The 23,650-nt window shown below is 37.5% G+C and overlaps 1 protein-coding gene across 3 annotated transcripts; it reads left to right on the top strand.

The window, feature by feature from the left end:
- Positions 1–1,294: 1,294 nt before the first annotated feature.
- Positions 1,295–23,423, top strand: DNA2 (DNA replication helicase/nuclease 2). Of its 3 annotated transcripts, none has more exons than XM_065670972.1 (21): positions 1,295–1,442; positions 2,192–2,371; positions 3,200–3,383; positions 4,744–4,889; positions 6,413–6,538; positions 7,493–7,712; positions 8,288–8,405; positions 8,707–8,872; positions 10,165–10,359; positions 11,253–11,483; positions 11,975–12,091; positions 12,185–12,294; positions 13,358–13,422; positions 14,432–14,656; positions 15,735–15,928; positions 16,039–16,128; positions 16,221–16,413; positions 20,308–20,397; positions 21,112–21,294; positions 21,419–21,567; positions 22,178–23,423. In XM_065670972.1, the coding sequence occupies exons 1-21, from the start codon at positions 1,432–1,434 to the stop codon at positions 22,230–22,232; spliced, it is 3,048 nt and encodes a 1,015-aa protein (XP_065527044.1). In that variant the 5' UTR covers positions 1,295–1,431; the 3' UTR covers positions 22,233–23,423. The 3 variants fall into 3 exon arrangements, with proteins under 3 accessions (XP_065527044.1, XP_065527043.1, XP_065527045.1); XM_065670971.1 differs by having other exon boundaries at positions 13,358–13,467; XM_065670973.1 differs by lacking the exons at positions 21,419–21,567; positions 22,178–23,423 and having other exon boundaries at positions 13,358–13,467; positions 20,601–21,132.
- Positions 23,424–23,650: the final 227 nt, after the last annotated feature.

The following is a 23,650-nucleotide window of genomic DNA, read 5'->3' as shown; positions in this document are numbered from 1 at the left end:
CTTAAAATTTACAAAGTCATAGCCTGAACACTTCAGGGCAACTTTTGGTGCTTAAGTAACGTTTGGTACTTTTCTGGATTTCAGACTCTCTGTACAAATTCCCCAGACTGTACAGAGTGTACCTAACTTAAAAATATATATATATTTAAAGCATATTTTAAACTTCTATAATCATATTCTGATGAAAAAATTCTTTTTTAGTGTATAAGAGAAGCAAAATTTCTTTTTTAGTGTATAAGAGCAGCTTAGGCAACAAAGAGACTACAGAACACATGGTTATCCAGTGATCAAAGTAGAAGTATTTATGTAATCTCTTAATACCATACCAAATAATGTGACTGTGCATTAGGTAGTATTACTGCGTAATTATTAAATTACAAGTAAGCTCATATTAGAGGTTCTGCAATGGAAAGCAACATGAACATAATTTACTGCATGTATTTCAGCACTATCCCAAAGAAAACTAAAGTGGCTAATTTAAGTATATTCTCACCTTTTAAAATCCATGCTTGTTCTTTCTGTTGGGATGTCCAACCACTCACTGTCCAAAACTGTCGTCTTTGCAGGAGTGGAGCCTCCATGCGGTTTCCCAGTGTTTGGCTGCATTAAATAGCTACAAGACCAAACTCTTAATATGTAATTTTCATTTGAACTACAGAAAAGCGATACTGCTCTACTAAGAAGATACATAATACCAAAGTTCTTCAATCTTTGCTAAAAGTGATGGTCTCAGATCCGGAATCCTTTGCCGAAGAAGTGGTTTTGTGGAAAAAATAAAAAATCCGTGTATCTGAAGCTCCTGTATCGCCTCAGAAAGCCTCTGTCTGTCACGGAGTGTCAGCTCAGAACATAACAGTTTCTTATCAGAGGAAAATGTTGCTCCCGTAAGCAGTTGGGAGCAAAGAGCGTATCTAATTTTATGTCATTCTACTGCACTGGTATCAGAAGAGGGCCGCGGCTGGAACAGCACTTGACGCTGTGGAAATAACGACAAGTAGGGCTCAGATCTACCCTGTTCCGCGCAGACGTAACCGCCACGGGCCCCGGAGCACCCTCGGCCTTCCTCACGGGGCCGGCCCCATCCGTGCGGCAACGGCGCGGGGAGCCGCTCGCCCCTTCGCGCCGTCAAGCCCGCTTGCCACCCCGGCGAAGAACCGCCCTCCAGTCAGCCTCTCCATTGGCTGCGCTTGCTCGTCCCCCGCCAGTGGCCGAGCTGGGACGGGCGAGGGGAGGGGCTTCCCAGAGGTGGGCGGGGAATGTGGCCGTACTGCGCCTGCGCCCTGGCGCGGTCTGGGGGTGTTGTGTGAGGTGCTTGGGTTAGGGGTGCTTTGTTTACCTGCCCGTTCGCGTCGGGGCTGGGCTGTGAGCTGGGCTGTGAGCTGGGCTGTGGGGCTGAGGCGGGAGGAGCCGTGCGTGGCTGAGGACCCGCTCATGGCAGAGAGGTAACAGCCGAGCGGCTTTGCACGAGCGCGGGAGGTTTGAAATGTAAAGCGTGGCGCGCGGGGCGTGCCTGGCAGCCTTCTCTGCCGCTCCGAGCGCGGGAGGCAGCTGTGAGGGCCGCCGGGGCGGCTCGGGCTTTAGCCGGGAGGAGGTCGGGAATGCCCGGAGTAGTCGGTGAGAGGAGCCCGCTGCTCTCTGAGCTGCATTCAGAGCTCCGGCAGACATCGGTCTGTGTCGGGGGACTGGCTGGCCTGGCCTCTCTGTCTGAGATTTTGGCTATTGGCCAAAGGGGAGCTGAACCGTGAATAACAATTTTCCAATTAACTTTGGGTTAAGGGGAGGAAAACCTAGCTGGCTCTGTTTGAGGTACTTGGATGTCTGTGGAAATTCTCGTGTGCTTCACAGTGTTCAGGGAGATAAAGCTTTCTTGCAAGAACTGGGTTTGCAGTAGGGTTATAATTGATCTATAAATGAATATGGATATATGGGCACCAAAAGGAAGCACTAGTTGCAGTAAATAGCAGCTTTATGTCTCCTTCCTTGTGTTTTTTATGCCCAAATGCTTGTTTTTCATCCCTCTCATTGAAGAGACAATGTGATGCTTTACCTGTTTAGAACTAAAAAGCCACACTAAATATATATAAAAATTGCAGAAGGTTAAAGTTGAGTTTATGCTTGAAGCTTTCCCATTTGTGTATGGGTTGCCTGTTTTCAAATCATGTTATGTCATTGTAATGAATTGTTAATTCAGTTTTCAGAAGAAAGCAACCAACCTCCCTGACACAATACTTAAGAATGGGTTGAACAACAGATACTGTGTGTTGGAAGTCAGCGTACTACAGAGAAATGGAAGTGATGCTGAGAAGCACTTGACAATTACGGCATCTCAGTCGCTGCAAGATACAGAGCTGTGCATTCTTAGGAACGGCTGGTAATCCATACAGGAATATAAGTGTCTGAAAAGAGGATGAAATATTGGATTATTAAGTCGATTTTCTCTGTGTTAGCTTTGAGATGAGTCCTAAAAGTGATATGCAATCTTGTAACATTTATTTAATGCACTATTACCAGGATATTAGTGTAATGGATATTCACCTTGAGAAAACTGATGTCATGTATCTTGTGTTGAGTGGCTATTGCTACCTTGAAGTTTTAATGTGTCTTTGTACTAACAAACAAGACAATAAACATGAAGCAGGCTATTTAAGTGTTGCCTTGCAGCAATTGAAGTGTTCTGCTAAATGATGTACCCTTATCATATGTATAAAGGTACAAAGCTATGCTTGTAAAACATGAGTTTTTATATAGTCTGTTAAAAATAGTCTTAGCTTGAGCTCTCCTGCAGAAGTTTTTTCAATCAAGGATAGGATTTTAATTTAGGTGTTTGTGTAGTAATTGCATGGTGTGTTACAGAAGAAAAGACTAGCTTAGTCTTCTGAAACACACAGGTGTGCGTATGTTACTTAGCAACATAAAGATACTGAAATGGCTCTATACATAGATCTGGAATGACCTGAAGTCAATAGGATTTCCATGCATTCCGGTTTTCCTGATGTATGATCCATTATTCAAAAGGATTGAAGTTTTGTCAGTTAAAATTTCTTTATTCGCTTTCAGAATAGATTTAGGTCAACTTCTTAAAAAAGAATTGCAGTAACCTCCTGTTTTTAAGTATGTTGAATCTGCTCTATTAATGCATAATTTCTAATACATTGTGTCCATAGCTTGCAAATGATTGTTCAAATGTATTACATTATAGGGAGTCTGTTCCAGTTGTTCCAGGAGACATAATTCATTTAGAAGGCGAGTGTAGCTCTGGTACCTGGGTCATTGATGAACAGTCTGGATACCTGGTTCTTTACCCAGATTTGCTGCTTTCTGGTACTACAATATCAAATAGTATTCGATGTATGAGAAGAGCAGTGCTGAGTGAAAGGTTTAGGGTAAGTGTTAATTCTAAAGGATCAAATGTATTAATGGGTTACTGTTCCATTGAGACTGGTAGTTTAGTCCAGTATTAAATTGATCAAGATGCTGTATTGCAAAGTGTTATTAATAGCTTTTCTTAATGTTTGCAGTGCAATAACTTGGAATGGAAGCTATGTGTCTTTCATTGAACTTCCTGTTTTTCAAGAATTGTGGCAGAAATAATTCTATATTCTCAATATAGCTAATGGAACAAAAGAAAATGTCTTCCCACTTAAAATTCTGGCAACTTTTTGATAATTGCTTGCCACATTTTGTGTGGATGTGAATCCCTTGTGAGTGATCTGCCTCTTGTTAACCATATGATTACATAGCCACGCTTGGCCAAGTTAGAAGCATCTGAAAAAATCAGCCAATTCATTAAGAATTGGTGTGGCTGATTCGGTAATCTGAATCCAGCTGCTAGAACTTGGAAACAGGAAAAGTTTCTTGTGGTAGTATCAGCACTGATATGTGGCAGAGAAGCCACAGCTGCCAGTTTCAGCTGAGAAAAACTTCCAGATATGGTAGGGATATAAATCCAAATGGGCCAGGAATTATAATGAAGAGTACATGGGCTGGCTGGGAGCCTGTGACTAAAACAAGAAGATTAAAGCATAGGAGAAGACTGTGAAATGGTGTCAGCCCTTCATTAGAGGAGTAATAGGAACAAACTAATCATTTGGAAGGGACAATGCAGAAAGTCCTGACTCTGGGATAACTCCATCCACCAGTTGTGAATGCAACCCACAAGTGCCAGGCCTGTAAAAGATACCAGTAAGTACTTAAACCACAGTGATAAGATTTCCAGTTGTTTGGTAGTGGCTTGTGCAGAGGTCATAACTGATTGCCACTTTCAATTCTTATTACTCTACAGAGCCCAATCCTTGTGATACTTACATGGGTTTCTGAACCATTTTGGTAATAATTCTGTGCAAGTTGCAAACACACAGGAAACTGCTGCATACAAAAAAATAGTATCTGTAAGATTGTAAAAGGATTTGCATTAGAAAATAGTAATATTAATACTACCCACAGCAAAACTTGCTCAAAACAGATTTCAATCTATGTTTCTCACCTGTCGGTCACATAGTGATTGTATCCTAGCACTATCAGGGTTCAGATAAAACAGAGAGATAAAGAGGGGAAGACCCATTTCAAACTGTTTTCGCAGTCAGGTTTGAACAGGTGTTAGTGAAGTGAAAGCCCTAATGGTCTTAGAATTAAATGTGCAGTCCATTGTGCAGCAAATTAAACCAAGAAATTTTATAGCTAAGTTGGCACGAAGTGGGTGTGAATCTTCGCATATATACATGTGTTACGTAACATCTGTTGCAGGGCTCAGAGTCTGGTTCGCGCCAAACACTTGTTGGTACAATTCTTCATGAAATTTTCCAGCAATCAGTAACAAATAACTTGGCACAAGAAAAAGTAGAAGAACTTGCAAATAAAATTGTGTATGGACAGAAGTATCTCAAAGAAATGTAAGTAGCATTGCAGGTGACTTTTACGTTTGGAAGACAGGGTAGGAGCATTTGAACTCGCGGACTTATCTTAGAAACTTATTAGCAGACGTATCTTAGAACCTTAGTTTTAATTTAAAAACCATAGCGGTAATATTCTGAGAATGTTCTGCCAAATGACCTTGCTTAATGAAACTTCGGTATTTCTTAGTAAGATAATGTTCTGTAGTGTAATTTGCCTTCGCTGCTGAGCAACTTCTACAGATCTGAACTATGCTTTTGGAGTAACTGTATGTGTGGCGTGGGTTTTTTTTTTTTTCAGGCCAAGCAGGTTGGAGTGTTTGTGCCTGTAACATTAAATTTCCAGTCATCTCACAAACTTGAGTTAAATGTGATAAGTATAACTAATTTTGATCCTCAGAAGATTAACTTGAAACTTGTGACTGACCACTGAGTGTCTGATATTTTCATATTCTTTGTCAGATTACTTAATGACTCAGTTGTTAGAGGACCTTTAACCCGTTTTCTCTGCAAAGATGGTAGAAATGTGGACTTGATTAAAATGTAATTTAAGTAATGTAAAAAAAATAAATATATATATATTTTGTTAAGAATTGTATATTGGGCTAGTCCCAGATGAGTTGGAAGTTAAAATTAATTAAAATGTTTATTACACTAGTTCTGTTACAAAGGTGGACATCTTGAATTGTGACCTCTGAGATAACTTTAAGCCTTTTGTATCACTCTGTGCATCTCTGGAACTGATGACTTGCAATTACTCTTTTTGTGTCTAGGCTATTAATTGTTAGTATTGAAAAGTAAGTTACATATGTCTGCTGGCTGTGCTCATTTGCACTTGTATTAACACTTTTGTGCAAAACTCACTTGTATTTCCCTGATGCTGTAGAAAAATGACATTATATCCGCTGAATTGTAGAATGCTAGCCCTGAATTATCTAATGCCACTTGATTAGGTTCAGTTTAATGAGACTTACGCTTTCATGTGTATTGCTAACTGTAGCAACTGCAGATGATCATTATTCCTTTCCAATTAAAATTTAAGATGGTTTAAGGCCCGTCAAAATGTATGTGAAGAACAAGTAGCACATCAGTATTCAGACAAAAACCAAATGGCTGTCTTTCAATTTTTATTTTATTGTTTTAATGGTTTCAATTTTACATAAAGCATAGGATTAGCCATTTTAAAATGCATGAGTCTGGTACCCCTTTTTTACAGTCTAGCTTTCATTTCATCACATCTACCATGCTGATGCTTTTGTTGAGTTATACCTGACATTTTGAAGGCTACATCAGAAATGAACACAGTGTGTTCTGTCTTTTATAGTGGTTGTTCAGTTATAGCTTTATGAACAAATCAGCAAGTTGAACCTTAATGAATCTGCCATTATCTACAATTTATAGATGTTTATTAAAACTTGATAGTTATTTCCATTAATTTTGTTGCTACTTCATGAAAAATCTTGTTTGTACCAGCAGCAAATGTAGTATTTCTGCCTTGTTATGTGCATGGCTTTATTTTTTAGGTATCATTTAAATCTGAGACAAACGGAAATAATGAGGGAAGTGGAAGAGTATTTGCCATCATTTTTGAAGTGGGCAGAAGACTTTATGCACCATCCAGCTAACCAGAATAAAATGCAGCTAAAACTGTAAGAAGCCAGAATTAAAAGTTGAAACTATTCTACATTGTGTATTTTGTTTAGTTCTCTTTTCATATTTGGCTCAACGCTTTTTATGCCGATCTGTTTGCATATGGAGCTAATTTATGGCCTTACTGCCAAAATGGCTAATCTTGAGTGCTACGTGTTTAGCTGCCAGTATGAGCACTAGGGAAAACGTTAAACATTTTGTCAGTTCAGGGTGAACTGATATAAAAGTCATACTGGTTTTAAAATCTTTGTAAATTAGATAGTACAAAGTAGAAAATTTAGTAATTAGAAAAGCAAGCATATTTGATCTATTGTATTAGAAGTTACAGGCCAGGCTGAATGGGACTTAGAGCAACCTGGCCTAGTGGAAGGCATCCTTCCCCATGGCAGGGAGCTAGATGATCTTTAAGGTCACTTCCAGCCCAAACCCAAATCATAGTAGTCTACGATTCTATTATTACTGTAGGCATGTGCAAGACTACAAATCAAAATGTGAAATTTTTTATTAATGAAATGTAATTCTTCACTAGGGTAACAATTTATCAGTGAAATGTTTATTTTACTCAATTGCTGCTAAGCTCTTGTCTATTGCTTCCTGGTGTTAATAGCTGTGTGAAAGTTCTGCTGAGATGGCAGATGAGTAAAATCTGTGTATGTATAAAATCAGTGTATATCCTTAAACTTTAAGAACAAAGTATTTTAGAATGCGGTTAGTCAGAAGAGACCAAAACCTTTAAGAAACAGTTAATGTGCAATTTAAAGTAGCTTTCTGATATGATGACTCCTCTGTAAGGGGAAGAGAGCTTGAGTGAGACTCAATGCACTTTAGATAGAAAGTTAGTGCCTAAAGAGTACCTATATTGCAAAGCCATAAATATTAAATTACCACACATTTTAATATTTCAATAGTAAGAAATAAAGGAAACTTAACTTCCAACTTCATTTTCTTCCTAGGTCCAATGGTGAAAAAACAGAAGATTTCTCTTGTAAGGTAGAGATAGTAGATATCTTAGACATTGAAGAGAATATATGGTCTCCCAGGTTTGGATTGAAGGGGAAGATTGATGTTACAGCCAGAGTGAAAATCCATCGCCAGCCTGGAGTACAGTCTAGGGTAATGCCATTAGAGCTGAAGTCTGGCAAGGAATCTAATTCCATAGAGCACAGAAGTCAGGTACAAAAACTACGTGTCTAATTTCACTGTCAATGGCTATGTAATTTTTTTTTGTTTGTTTTATTAGCTGATCTATTTTGTCTTATGAATATGAAACATTTTGTATGTGGTGTCATCTAGATTTATGGATGGCTGATCCTAGCATGCCTGAAGCTGCTGATACGAAATGAAAATGAACTGAGCAGTGAGAAGTATATATGGTTACCACTTTCAAATGCGTTTGTAGGTTGTTGCTTGTTTGGGGCTCTTTTTCATCTTAGTGTATCTGTTCTTCAGTCTCTTCTTACTGTATGCAAGTATTAGGTTCAGGCAGACTGCTTGAGGAATTAGTGTTGCATGTCTTTCTGGTTAACTGGCCTGATCGATCTAGAGGTAGTAGCCTTATGTATGAGCTCCTGTTAAGGAAGATGCCTTTTAATTGAAATCCTTGGCTAGGTGCTTACTACTGACAGTTTCTAGATTAGTTGTCATGATAGTGGCTGCTTAACCATACCAATAATGGAAAAATTAAGTAGACTGTGTAAAGTATTTTGGTTTTAATACATTGTAATAAGTTTTATATATAATGTTTGCAGGTTATTCTATATACATTGTTGAATTTGGAACGGAGAGTAGATCCCGAAGCTGGATTTCTTCTTTATCTTAAAACGGGTACTATGTACCCTGTTTCTGGAGGTCGCATGGACCGAAGAGGTAAGGTTGTTCCCTTTCCCCACAAATCTTAATTATCTTAATTAAAATGAAACATTTTAGTAATAGTTATAAGGTTTACTCTTATGAACATATCTGTACTTAGGGATGTGTTGCTTGTTGTAGTGTTACTAATTCCAATAAGTTTATGCTAAGAACTTAATTGTTCTCTTAGTACTCCACTAAGACTTTGTTATGTTTCTTAGCTGACTAAAAAGTTGATAGCTAGTTACTTAGAGTTAGTATTACAGACAAACCCAAAACCGTACCCTTCAGCTTAGTCTGTTTTTTAATTCTTTGACAGAATTAATGAAGTTAAGAAACCATGTGGCCTTCTACTTAATGCACAGTACACATGAATCTGCCGTGGGAAGACAAAATTCACAGCTTGCTGCTTTGCCTCCTGTAGTAGATGACAGTCAAGCCTGTAAATATTGCTCCCAAGCACACAATTGCTTTCTATACGCCAGGTAAAAAGAAAAAAGTTTTGACTTCTGTTATTAAATAAGCTTGAATAATTGTAGATTTTGATACTGTGGTTTCATTTCTGTGGTTGACAGCCTCTTACCTTTTTAGGACTCTTGCACTCCAAAAGAATGCTCCACAGACCCCACTGCAACTTTTATAGTGCAGGTCCCTACTCTCACATGCACTCAATGCGTTTGCACAGGTACACTTTCTGCAAGGCAAAGTCTGAGATAAGCCTCAACAAAATACTTGATGATAATAACTGATTTCTGTGGCATCTAAGTAAATAATAATGATTTTAAAACTTATATTCTTTCAGCTCTTTGAAATAGCAGTCTTTTAAAGCGGAATTATGGCTGGACAGCAGGTCTTTCACTTTGACTCTGTGGGAGACTGCTTTCCTATGGTTTATCACACAAGAACTGATACTGTTGTGGTTTACTCAGGACAGGTGCATTGACATTACTCTGCTAAAGTGTTGCATCTCCTGTTGAAGAGAAGTAATGAGCAAATACTGGACAAATTTTCACATGAAGTTATTGAATTGTTTTAAAAACAATTAGGTTTTACTCTTGTTTATATGATGCACAAAGAACCAGAACCATAATTGTATATTGAAGAGATCAAATGAGATGTGTTAGAACAGGAGAGCTTTTGGGATAATCTTGTGTAAATATAATGCATGATTGTTTTTCACCTTGTAGGGGTGAAAGTGTAGGTTGAAGGAGCTAGATTAATGGCCATACATGATAGGTTTTTGTAAACTAGTTTTTGTGAAGTATTACTTCTAATACACAGTTGTTAGACCAAGAGGATTATTGCTAACTGGGTAGCCATTCACTTCTGCAACAACTTTTTTTTTGTTGCGTTTTGTATCTCTGATTAGGTATAAGGTCTATTGATACTTACTTTTGAGATAAATTAAAGTCTGCTTGTGTATTAACTATTAAATCTACTTTCCTTAGCTAAATCTCAACATAGTATGCATACTTTACAAAAAAGGAATAAAAGATGAACTATCTGAATGTATACAGTACTATCTTTGAAATGTCTTTAACTGTTCTTTGATGAACTTATTGTTCTCCATAATTTATAATTATAGAGATGATGTAAAGTTAGTAACATGAGATAGTACACATGAATAAAGGAGATAGGTTCAACTTTATTTCAGTGATGATAGATTAATCTATCTGGTATGTTACGGTATATATTTAGATCAGCATTATTCACATATAGACTTAAAAGAAAAAAAAGATACAAGTTGATTCTTTCCTATGTTTGGCTCTACTCCTAGAGCTGTAGAACAGAAGATAGCCAGTGTGTCTTTTCCTCCTGCTATGGTATCCATTATTGAAAGAGAGACCCAGCACCTGCAACCCTCCCACTTAGAGTATTTCCGCCTGTGGTACCTAATGTTAACCTTGGAACTGCAAAGTGGAGAGGGTAAAAAGGGATATAAAAATATATGGATGATGCCGTCTTTGGAAAGGTAAGATGTAAATTCTAACTCGGTACAAATAATGTTCCCTTCAGTAACAGGAAATGAAGCATTGTAACTCGTCTTCTCACTACAAGGAATACAAGATGTTTCCTAGTGTAGAATGGCGCTTGTAAGAATAGTCACCTGTGCCACTTGCACAGGTAGACTTTTTGTGAGATTTATTGGTTTTGTATTTGTTATATTTTTTTATTTATTTTTAAGTGACACATAGGAAGCAGCAAAAAGCAGCCTCAGTCTTCAGAAGCCTAGCTCATTGTGCCCTTTTCCTGAGGGCTTACTTGGCAAACTGTGATGCATTTTGGACTGTACTCTCAGGTGTGGCTGTGAATGTGGGTAAAAGCAGTCGAAAGGCTCTTGTTGGCTGAAGTAGCATGTTATTACATATTACCTAGTACAGCAGCTGCGAAAAAATAATTGGCAGTTTGTAGACCCATTTCAAGGCATTTGTAGAAGTGAAATGTAGCTGAGTTGGTTTAGGTGAAACAAGCAACTCCATAAGCAAATACGGAATATTTAGTGAAGTGGATCTGTACATTTTGCTATTTGCTTTTTAACAGGAGATTATAGGTAACTTTAGCTTAAATGTTAGAGTCTGTTCTTGGAATAAGTGTAAGGGTTGACTGCTTCCTGGTTCTTGGTGTGTGTGTGGTTTGTGGTTGGTTGTTTGTTTGTTTGTTTGTTTTTTGTTTTGTTGCTTTAGGGTTTTTTGTTTGTGAGGAGTTTTTGTTTTGTGGTTTTTTGGTTTTGGGGTTTATTTTTGAGGGGGAGTGTCCATTGGGTTTTGTTGGTTATAGGTGAAATGTTTTTTACTTTTTTTTTTATATTTCTCTCACTGAGAGTGTCTTAATATTAAAGCATATTTATTTTTCCATTATCTTCAGAGAGAAGACTGGAGATTGTGTTGGGAACATGATCAGAGTTGAAGAAGTACAGGAAATTTCTGATGGAAAGTACCTACATATCTTCCAACGTGGAAATGGTGCCATCCCTGGAACAAACCTATTGGTTGGTGATCGAGTGGTTGTGAGTGGAGAGGAAAATGGTTTACTTGGTTTGGCTACTGGCTATGTTAACGAAATCAGTGTGACAAAGGTCTCCTGTTTATTGGACAGGTAATAGAATGCAAGGCAAAATATCTGTTTGAAGACAGTATGATACTGGCTTCAGGAAGGGTGCTTCTGGGTGTCCTAAAAGCTCTGACATGTTCTGACTTCTCTGGCTGGGCTTGGGGAGGTACCCTTCAGAAATTCTCATACCTTGATTGAGAAGTTCAATACTTGGTCAGCATATACACCTGTCTGTTTAACTGTGTTGTTTGAATAAAAGCATGCTTGCAAATGTCCATTTACTTGTAACTCCAATGTGAGACTATGTGGATACAGTGATTACTGTACTAATAGTAATTTTTGTCATTTGGACTATATTGTCTTTAAGTTGGGCTCCAATAGTGTTTTATTTAGGTCAGTTAAGTGTGTTTCTTCTAGTTGTTGCTTCACCCTAGGATCCCTGGCAGATAACATTTAACACTTAGTAACAAGTCTTTAATCATCAACGTACTGCTTGTAAACAGAATTATTTTGTCCATGTTACTGTCATCCTTCAGGAATTTGTCAAAGCTCCCCAAGAACATCATATTTAGGTTGGATCATGAAGAAGGCAATTTTGGCATAGGAGTCGCTTTTGAAAACCTTTCTAAATTGATGAAAGATTCCCCAGCCAGGTACGAGAAATCAAATTAATTTTACACTTGCAGTATTTTCAGGTGAAGCTTCTCAACTGATAACTCTTCTTGGTTGGTTTCTTTTATCCACAGTGAAAGGCTCCGCAATTTGATAATTGACTTCCACAAACCAGGTTTTATTCAGCATTTGAGCTCTGTCCTTCCTCCAGAAGCAAAGGAAACTGTTGCAAATATTTTAAAAGGTACAAAGTGGCTTTCTCCAAAATCCTGTTAGGTAGTGCATCTCTGTAGCCAAAACATTTATCACCTTAAATATAAGGAGTTTTTCCTACTTTTGGTTTCAGTGGTAGTTTTCTGCTTTAAAGTTAAAAACAAGTTCTTAACTTGCATGTTTTCCTTTGATTAAATAAGTCTTAAACTAGTTGGGACACCTGACCAGATATTTGTGTACAGCTTTATTTTACACCTGTTGCTGCAGCTTGCAATTTCAGACAGTGCACTGTATAATTACCTCCTTAACATTTACAAAAGGAAGGAACAGGGAAAGGCTCTTGGGATAGAGGAAGCAGGCTGAGAGTGGAATGAGTTAAGCTTTCGTGTAAACATTCACTTGCATAATCACTCTTGTTGACTTGTTGGCTGTTCTGTAGTGTGTGATATTTTGTGGTGCTTTTTAATGTCTTTTATAAAAACAAAACTTATTTAGTTATGTGGCAGTGTTTGGTATTTGGTGATAATATTGCCTTGTTCTCTGACAGAGCTTTCTGTGAAAGCAGAAATCTAACTGATTTCTCATGGAGCAAACAGAACTTTTCATTCAAACTCAGTCTGAAGACATTTTTTTACTTGAGCTTTGCCTAGCTCAAATAGCTGGAATGTACTGCTTATTTACATCAGGCTGGGGAAGCACAGCTCTGACATAATGCTGCTTCTAAACAAAATAATGCTATATGTGCAACTCATTTCCCTTTTCTCTGAGCTGTATGCTTGAATGTGATAGTGGGTATGGTAAAATAGAAATGCCTGTACACGATATCATATGGAGGTGTGGGGAAAAAAAGGCACAAAAGGTCTAAGAATAAAAATATCTCCAGTGATTTATTTCCAGTAGTACAGATGCTGTATTATGTGTTTTGTGGATTATGTTTAGTATCATCACTTCATTAGAACATACAGACTTTGCTCAATTTTTTTTCTTTTAGGGGTCTAGTGGAGGAGGAAACTATAGTTTTGTTTTACTAACTTTAGCAATTATTGCAATGTTTATGAAGTATAGACATTTCATTTTGCTTTTTCTTCTTAAAGGTCTAAATAAGCCTCAGAAACAGGCAATGAAAAAAGTGCTCCTTTCAAAAGACTACACACTTATTGTGGGTATGCCTGGAACAGGAAAAACTACTACAATATGCGCTCTAGTAAGGCTGTGTACCTTGATGCTTAAATTATTTTTATGAGATTTAGAGGATAGCATTAGACAAACTGTGTCCAAAGCATGCTGCCCAAAATTGTTGTGACTTAGTCTACTGCTATCTGCATAATTTCAAAGATAAAGTGTTTCCTTCTACTTAATAACTTATATTTAGTATAATTAAAAATGTATTTTGTGGAGTAGGAGTCTCTTGCTTGTGTAGGAATGTATGTGGGAGGGAGGAGATTGAAGTGTGATATTTAATCACTTCTGTGACACTTTAATATTAAAATTCTTTGGCCCCAAGTGTCCTCAAATCCTGAGTTACAGTTTGGAAGAGGGACTCCTTGGAGAATTCAGTAACTTGTTCACTGTAACTTTTATAAACCCATGGTGCTGCAGCTATGTACAGCCTGCTAGCCATCTCCTCTAGTTAGTGGTTCTCTTTCCCAGAAATGGACTATAGGAGCATACTGGATTCAGACTGTGGGCTGAGCAAGTTTTTCTTGAAATTGCAGTGTCATCTCATTTCCAGTTGTCATCATGGGGAAAGAGGAGGCTGGGAAGCAACAGCTGCTGCTATCATCACATCAGCCTGTTCTACTGAATCTGTTGTGGATAAATTGTCATGGAGAACAGTGCTTGTGGGAGCTGGTTGTATGACTTCTTCTGACAGTGAGGATCTTTAGAGTGCAGTTCCTTCTTTTCAGTGCAGTTTGACTGTGTGTGGATTTTCTTAGCTCTCACTGTGACATGTATAGTAGGCCTGCTGTTTGAGAACCATCAGGTCTATTGCCCATATTGCTTTGACTATAGCTAACTGGCAGATATGGTGAGAAAGACTGATATAAATGAAGTCACGCTGGCTATTTGCTCCATCTAAAACTTTGTGTTTTTTACCTAGTCAAACATGTGATTGCTGATTCTTCTTTATGAACTAATACCTTTTCTTTCCCTTTGCAACTCGTTAGGTGAGAATTCTTTCTGCTTGTGGCTTTAGTGTTCTTCTGACTAGTTTTACACACACGGCTGTGGACAATATCCTGCTAAAGCTAGCCAAATTCAAAGTGGGTTTCCTGCGCTTGGGGCGAGCTCAGAAGGTTCATCCAGATATACGTAAATTTACGGAAGAAGAAATTTTGAGGTCCAAATCAATTAAATCTGTAGCAGATCTGGAAAAGGTCTACAACAGTCAGGTGAGAAAAGTTTTTGCGCTGGCCCTGCCAATTATTAAGGGGTAACTACATTAGTATTGTGGTTGGTTGGATGCCACAGGGAAGGAACTCATCCCAAAGGTGTGTTATTGCTGTATGAAATCTGAGCTGAAAAAGCTACTCCATCTCTTCGATTTCTTTATAGCAATAATGACCAATGTTAACTGTCTGAAAGTTGAAAATCATTGTTTATGTCTGCAAAAGGTAAGTTAGCTTTGTAATAAGTTCCAAAGACTCCAGTGCCTTTATCTGAGATATTGTGGAGGGGGTGGGGGTAGTGAACTGCTGCAGCCTTCTTGATCATTATGCACCTGTTGCTGCTGTTCCTCTCTTTTTTACTCCCACTTGTGCTTGCTGGGCCATTAATACAATGAGCAGATGGGGAAGAGGAAGTGGTGTGGTGTGGAGCTGACCTGGCCGAACACTAATTTTTGGTTGTAGAATAAGTGCTGCCTGTGTGAATATCAATGCAAACCGTAACGGGAGCTGGGTAAACTGAATCAGTGGCAACTTTCAATTAAATTTCTTGATAGAATGAAGCTTCGTGGTAGTTGGAATAAATGCCAACTTTGCAAAAAATGCCATTTACTTTTTTTGTTGATAGGCATTGCAGGGGAATGATTTAAGTCATAAGGGAAATGACTTAATGTTTCATATTATAGTCATTTTGTATTGCAGTGGAAGCACATCACTGAAGAACTGTGCTGCAGTTTTATCTTTGGGATTAAAAAACCCCAATCAAATATGTAGTTTTCCACAGTAGTCATTTCAGCACACTTCATGGATTGTATATGCGTAGAACCCGATACACTGAACGCATGGCAGGAGCAAGTTATTTACTACAGTCCGCTATAAGCTGGTTTTGGTTTGTCCCTTGCAATCAATGCAAGCATATGAGACCAGCAGGTAACTAAGGTGTACTGGTCTGACTTTGAAGATTAATGATTTGATTTACATTTTAGTTTAGTGGGATTTATTTTTTTTTTCCTTTTAATCTGGAAAAAGTAGTATTAAAGAGTGTAAGATGTATCTTATCCTTAAAATGTGTCTCAATTTTCAGGCAGTGGTAGCAACATCTTGCATGGGAGTAAATCACCCTGTCTTTGCTCAGAGGCAGTTTGATTTCTGTATTGTTGATGAAGCTTCCCAGGTAAGCCAGCTCACCTGTCTGGGCCCACTGTTCTGCTCCAAGAGGTTTGTGCTGGTAGGAGATCATCAGCAGCTGCCTCCACTTGTACTGAATGCGGAAGCAAAGTAAGAGAAAATGCTACTGGACAATTATTAATAACATGAACTTTTGGAAAGGTTTTGCAGTATTTCAAGTGACACATCTTTGTTGGTTTTATTTTTTTGTTTTGTGACAGAGATCTTGGCATGAGTGAAAGCTTATTTAAAAGGCTGGAACAAAACCAAAATGCTGTTGTCCAATTGACTGTGCAATACAGAATGAATAGGTATTTTAAACTTTTACCTACTATATTGGGGTTTTTAATGTTGTGGGATTGAGAACGCAAGATTTAATGCCTCTTACTTTTTTAATCTTCAGCAAAATTATGTCACTGAGTAACATGTTAGTGTACGAAGGCAAACTGGAATGTGGCTCAGAGAAGGTGTCGAATGCCACTGTTAACTTGCCCAACCTAATAAAATTGAAACTGGACCTTGCAGATGCCTCAAAAACATGGTTGAAAAATGTACTTGATCCAGGCACACCTGTGTGTTTTCTTAACACAGAGAAGGTAATGTTCTGTTTTCATTATGTTCTCCCTTCAAAATTGTGGTTTTGATGCAAGTTCTCAATACAGTGAACATGTAAAACATGTTCCAGCAGTACCCATATTACAATTGCGTCTAAGAGCAGCGTCTAAGTTTAATTTGGATATTTTAGACAAATTGAATGTGCTATAAACTTTATTCTCATGTACAGAGTGTAGCTCAAAGTGTGTGGCCATATTGGATGCCCTTGCAAGCAAAGAATGACCTCATTTCCAGTGTCTGTGGTGTCTAGGATGTGTACCAATGGCAGGAATAGTTGCAGTTCTCCATTGACTTTCACAGATGTTGTATACACTGAAGTGTGAGGGAGGAGTAAGTTAGTTCAAGTGTGTCCTTTAACAGAGACTCAAATGTTTGCCAGAAAAATGAAACCCTATAGAGTGGTTAAGAATCATGTAAAGAAACTGACTTCTAAATAAAATGAATAAGAGTTTAAATGCATGTGGAAAAAGACTAATAAATTAGTACTTATTTTCAGTTTTTGGTCTGAAAAGGAACACAGTGTTTAATTAGTGACTTAGAGACATTTCTAAAAATGCCTAAACTAAACAGGGGGACCTTTCCTAGGAATGCCTCAATAGCTGCTGTCCCTTTCATAGAAAAGCAGATAGTTGGTCCTTGGGAAGAGGTTTATTCCAGCAGAGAACTGGCTGATACACTGTTCATCTATTAATGATACCAAAATTGGTAATCTGAAAGCTAGAGTTCTTGTTCCTTGGTTTTTTTGTTGGTTTGTTTTTTTTTTTCTTCTTCCCTACAAAGGCCGTTCTCAGTACGAGACAGCTGTTCTGTTTGTAGAGCCAGCATGAAAGCTTCACTTTCCAAAACACTCCTGATTTTGTTAAGACATTAGGCTATAATGTCATCTATCTCTTTTTGGGCTTCCTGTCAAAACTCCATGTCTTGTTGTAGTCGCGGGGTGGGGGAAGGAGGGAACCACCCCCTTTCCTCCAAACACAATAATAAATAAAACCAGCCTTTATTTTGTTTTCTTTAAGTTGCTTTTTGTCCCTGTCCCCTCCCCCCTCTCATATTCTGTTATTCATAGTGTAACCAGGAAAAAATACCAAATTGACACCAAGCAAGGTAGCTTAGATTTATTCTGCTTATTTTTTGGAAAAAGCCTCTATTGGTTTCTGATTATTAATGTGACATGTTTGTTACAATAAGCAAATGTGTTTGTTGCTTTTCTGTCCAATCCCGTGTCAGTCTGCCCATCCTCTGACAGTTAGGGTCAGAATGTTTGAAAATTATACCCTTGACTTATTATTAGTCTTCTGAATAATTCTAGGCCAAAGTTGGTTTTGTTAGGTTTTTTTGGTGTGTTATGTAAATATACTATCGTAAGCATTACCTGGCTTTTAGAACTTTTTTCCCCTAAAGTAGTTTTGTAGTCTTTGCTATGTCAATGCTAGTATGGATAGTAATGAACAGTTCATTAAAACTGCTTTTCTGCTTGAAGAGAAATTAATCACATGCAAATTTGGAGGCTTCTCAAGTAAGTATGATGTTTTCAGAATAGTGAATTTAAAAACAAAACCAAACCTGAGAGAGCAAACAAACCCAAAACAACAAAAAAACCCCAACGACCAAACTCCCAGAAAATAGCATAGCTGTAACAGTGTAGCTTAGCTTACCTGTTAATTCAGTTGTGATATGACAGGTCATTACAGTTGGACTGAGTTGCATAATGGCAGTGTAAAAAAGTTAACTTAAAGGAAGTATTAAGCTATGTAGCTATTGAGACATAAGCTACGGTGACGCTGCTGTTTTGGAGAAGGCAATGGAATCTTCTAATATGAAGGAAAATAGATTCTGTTTCTGTATTCAACGGACTGAAAATTAACTATGTCATGTAAGAAGCTTTGATGACATAAGAATAGGATTCTTGCTGAAGTATGTAGTAGCCTACTTAACACAATAGATTTTTTTTTTTTTATGTGGCTGGAATCCTAAAATAAATGTGGTGCAGTAGCCTACTATTAATATATGTGTATGTGCTGCCTCAAAGACCACTGTTTAGAGTAGCAGCAGTGTTGCACATGGGTTTGTCAATCTCTATAAATTATTTTTCTGTTCAAGTGCAGTGCTTTAGTTTGCTAGGTATTGAACATAGATTACACTTAGTGAGCCTCCCAGTCAGTTAAATTCGTGGATTTGTGAAGTTCTTGTTGCTTATTGTACAATGTCAGATTTTATACATGGTGGCAAGGAGATGCCACTTACCTGCAATACTCTTACAAATATTAATGATGTATTACTTTACCTACATGTTAAAAATTATGGTGATCTCCAAATTCAGCCATTCAGATTATATTGGGGTGGATGTTTGGAGAAGTAAAACTAGTTGTAATAGGATTCTGAGAGTGTTTCTTTACGTCAGGCTATACCACCTTCCACTTGAAGTGTCATAATAATTTGGAAGGAAAACTGAACAAAGTAGCATCTAAGAAAGCAAGGTTGACCTATGTCGCTTAGTATCAGAGGCAAGTAGTGGAATTGGTTAAGTAGTAAATGACAGTAAATGGGAATGGTAGTAAATGCAATTTGGAGCCAAAAAGCAGTTTAGCTGTAGTTATGCTCAGTTTTGGACTGTTTGTAAAGGGGTTTGTTGCTTGACCCCAGATGTTTAGCTCTGCCCCAGTTTACTAGAAGGACAATATCAGGGACACACTTATTACTAATTATACTAGTTGAGCTTTGGAGAAGGCAAGAGCTAAGCAAAGAGAATAAATTGTAAAACTGACACTGATATAATAAGAGTTTACATTATAAGCTTGTTCCTGCCTTTATGGTCTCATTCTTACATGATGCAGACATTCAGTACTACCATTTTCAATAGTTCTTCCTGTAGTTTTAAATGTAGGCTTTGAAACATTAAAAAAGAAAAAACATTTGCCATGGGAATGGGAAAAAATCACTGTAAACTTTCTTGAATGGAAAGCTTTAAAACAGAAGTCCTGTGTGAAATGGAGTTTTGTTGTGGTTTAAACCCAACCACAAAAGCTCGTTCACTCACCCCCCCCCCCCACCACGCTGACCCTCCCTGCTCCCGGAGGGATGGGGAGGAGAATCAAGAGAATTTAACTCCCACGGGTTGAGATAAGAACAGCCCAGTAACTAAGGTGTAACACAAATCACTGCTGCTACCACCAATGATAATATTGATAAGAGAAAATAACAAGAGAATATGATACCACCGCTGAACGAGTTTGACCCCCCCCTGAAGAGAGACTGTGCCCTCCCGGGTAACTCCCAGTTACCTCCCTGGGCATGACGTGCTGTGGTATGGAATACCTCTTTGGCTAGTTTGGGTCAGGTGTCCTGTCTCTGCTTCCTCCTGGCCTCCCCTCATCCCCAGCAGAGCATGAGACTCACAAAGTCTTTGGCCAGAATAAACATTACTTAACAACAATTCAAAACAATCGGTGTTATCAGCTCTCTGCCCATGCTGGAAGTCAAAACACAGAGCTTGCACCAGTTACTAAGAAGGAGCAAAACAGCTACTGGTAAACCCAGGACAAGTTTGTTCTGTTACTTTGTCAGGCTGGGAAATGTCTGGGTTTTTTCAAATGATGCATATTGTGTGAACTGTAAAGTCAAAAGATCAAGATTTGCAGTTTATTAAGGTCATTTGCTAATACTAGGAAGTCATTTAAGTAAATGGTTTCAACTTGTTTTGCAAATGTATTCTGAAGTTACTTCACAGTACAGGCTCTTATACTCTGTAAAATTTAGCATTTAGCTTTATCTTTTTAATTAAAACTGTTGCTATAACCATGTATGATACGGCGATCAGAATACAGTATGTCACTGTAGGTTAGCAAAAGTTATTATTCTCTGGTCTGTTTTTATAGGTTCCTGCACCAGAACATGCAGAAAAAGGTGGTGTAAGTAACATGACAGAAGCTAAACTAGTACTCTTCCTCACATCCTTATTTATTAAGGTATGTTTAATTTTATTACATTGTACAGAGGGACAGCTTTATAATTAGTCATTTTTATGCTGCTGTAGTAATGGAGACTATATGTATGTATATATGAATATATATGTATATATATGAATGTATGTGTATATGAATATATGTAGATGTGAGTATATGTAGATATAATATAAGTAATGGTTTATTTGTTGAATTATAATCATAAGGATAAATTGAAGGTTGGCTACATGTCAGTATAGTAAGGAGCTTGAGGTCTGCATTCTGTTCCCTGTCCCTTGCCCTGTTGGATTTCGCATGCAAGAAAAGCTGGATGCTGTATTCTTTTAAGAGATGACTTTCTTGTGAGGTAGGGGTGAGAGATTTGTCTTTCTTCCGTATTTCATCCAGTCAACTTGTAGAGTAGTTCAGACAAGGAGTTCTGAATGTTCACCTCACCATTTGAGGAAGAAAGAAAAATTAGGATTTTGAGAATATCTTTGTGCTAGGTTAAGGCAAAGATTGGGAGCTTGCAGTAACTAGTCTTTTTTCAGTTAATACCAGTTATACCTAGAGTTCCATTGGTGACTTGATGTAGATACAATATCTCACAACTCTGTTTAAAGAAAAAAAAAATCCTTGAGAATCTTGTGGCAGTAATGAGTATTCCAAGTTAACTGCAGTGACCACTTTTTTGTTTTGGTTTATTTTTTTGGTTTTTGTTTCTGTTTCTTCTTTCAGGCTGGCTGTAACCCTTCAGACATAGGCATTATATCACCATACAGACATCAGTTAAAAACAATCACTGATTTGATGGCAAAACTGAAGGAGAATAGAGTGGAAGTTAACACAGTAGACAAATACCAAGGAAGAGACAAAAGTGTCGTCATAGTATCTTTTGTTAGAAACAGCAATGAAGAAAATGTAAGTTGGTCATATTAACTTTCAGTTGGTTTTAACAGATAAACCACTAATCTTCATAATGCATCTATCTACATTAAATTCTGAAATTTAAGAATAATAAAAACAAGTTACATTTATTTAACAGCCTGGCGCCCTCCTGAAGGACTGGCGACGTCTTAATGTTGCTATCACAAGAGCCAAGCACAAACTAATCATGGTGGGCTGTGTTCCATCCCTGTCCTATTATCCGCCTTTAGAGAAGCTACTCTGCTATTTGCAGTCTGAGGCAATGATATCCTTTTTCTCTGTGCTGTTTTGTGAAAGGGGATAGATAAGTCGGCTTATTGAGATAAGGATGGGAAGATCTTTGATTAGTTAGGTTATACTTTTAACACTTATTGGCAACACAGTCCAAAATGTGTTAATTAAATATGCCAAAAATATACTTGAGATCCAGCTAATAAATAGATTTAGAACCTTCACTGTCTTCAAAAGCAGAAGCAGTTCATGCTGATTTGCAAGTCAAATGGACATTTTCTAGTTTTGAGGCCTGTATTTTTAATGTTTAATGTTTTTGTGGGTGTTTTTTGTGATCTAGGTGTCTAATATCAGTGTTACTGTTTTCCGCCTAAGTACCATGCATTTAAACACATCTGGTGAGAAAACTGTTCATGAGTAATGCTGCTAGAATGGAAAACAGTGTAACTTTCAGGTGACTTGCTTAATTCTTTCTTTCTCTGGCATTGTGCTGAATTTGCTCTACCTATGGCTATTTCCATGGCCTGTATAAACAGGAAAGACCTTGTTAGCTGCTTTCTTTGCAAACACAAATATATACTCAAACAGGTTTTCTGGGTTTTTTGTGAAAGTGATGATATCAAAGTGCTTCCTTAACTTCCTACATCTTCAATCTTCCAGCAGGGGCTCATGAAAATCTCCACATGTGTAACATTTTATGACTGTGAAGATGAAGAGTTTTACAAGTGCTTGTTATACTTCCTTCTGGTGCTGCTTAATTTAAATGATTGCTTAGTAGAGTGTGAGTGCTGATGTGCGTTGTTTACTCTGAATGAAGCAAAACCAGAAATGAGATTCAGTTATTTTAAAGGTTTCCTTTTGGAAAAAGAATGGTCGGTATGGTACCAGTGTACTTCAGACAAATCAGAAATATGAAGTACTCTTCCTTCAGATACTGGATAGCTACTTTTATTTTCACTTTTATATTGATAAACAGTTACCTGCATAAGGGAATGAGGAAACTCTTGAGGAAGAGGGGGAACCAGTGCTGCGTTTTGTCATAGTTCTCTGGGCTGAGTTTGATTTTAAAGACTGTAAAATGTAGTCTACTTACAGTAGTTCCATTTATTAGAATTCCTAAGTAAGATGCTGCGTTGTTGTGCTATTTTGGGGGGAAAAAAAAATAGGAAAAAAATTTCTCTTCCTCAAAGCCTCATGATCTTCCTTAAAGGGTGCTTCTGCTTTTTTAAATACCGAAGTATTTATTATATATAAATATATTTTTTTATATTTAAATAAATAATGCAATTAATCTATTATAAACATCCCATGACTTTCCTAATCTCTTGATTTTTGCATACCTCTGGAAGAAATGTGATGTTGATTCACTTTTATGAACTAATGTATTTAGCAGATACATCTGAAGCGAAATAGTGCCCAGAGAAGCATCTTATGCCCATATGAAGATCATAGTAAAACTCTAGTTTCAGTTTATCTGATCTGTACTTTTTTTCTTAAACAAAAACCCCCACAAACAACCAACCTCCCCAGAACCCCAAAACTAGAGATGCAGCTTTACAAATAAGAAGTTTACATGCTCAGGTTGTATTTTTTGTAAAGATGAGAAATACATGCGAGTACAATGCCAAATATCCTTTACTTAACAGATCTGTTTTCAGGGTTTTTTTTGTACTACCTCACACTTTAGACTATTACTGAGAAACTTCTTTCCAAGATTGCTGGTGGAAACCTGAAAATAGATTTTTTTTTTTTTTTATTTTAATCATTAGTATGTGTTTTCTTTAGTGTCAATGTCAAGTATTTGTGTGCATAGATAGAGTTGTAGATAAGCTTGTAGATTTTTTTTCTTTAACTGCTCCCTAACTTTTGTAATGTTTGAAATAAAAGTTTGATGTTGCTTTTATTATAGTGCTTTATACTTTGCTAATACTTTTCTTCATAAATCAATATTTTGAACAGTACAAAACCAGTTCTGAATATTTGAGAGGATATCCTCTTTTTCAGGTGAAAAGCGCACTTTTTCAACTGTTTTCGCTCTGTGTCTTTCAAAAGATCAGGAATAGGGTAAAATATACTCTTATTACAGAATTTATTTCAGATTAACATACCCTTATATAAA

The sequence above is a fragment of the Lathamus discolor genome, chromosome 3 (assembly GCF_037157495.1).
Source record: "Lathamus discolor isolate bLatDis1 chromosome 3, bLatDis1.hap1, whole genome shotgun sequence".
Lineage (NCBI taxonomy): Eukaryota > Metazoa > Chordata > Aves > Psittaciformes > Psittacidae > Lathamus > Lathamus discolor.
Note: the sequence above shows the minus strand (reverse complement) of the source record. Positions and strands in the feature narration are given on the sequence as shown.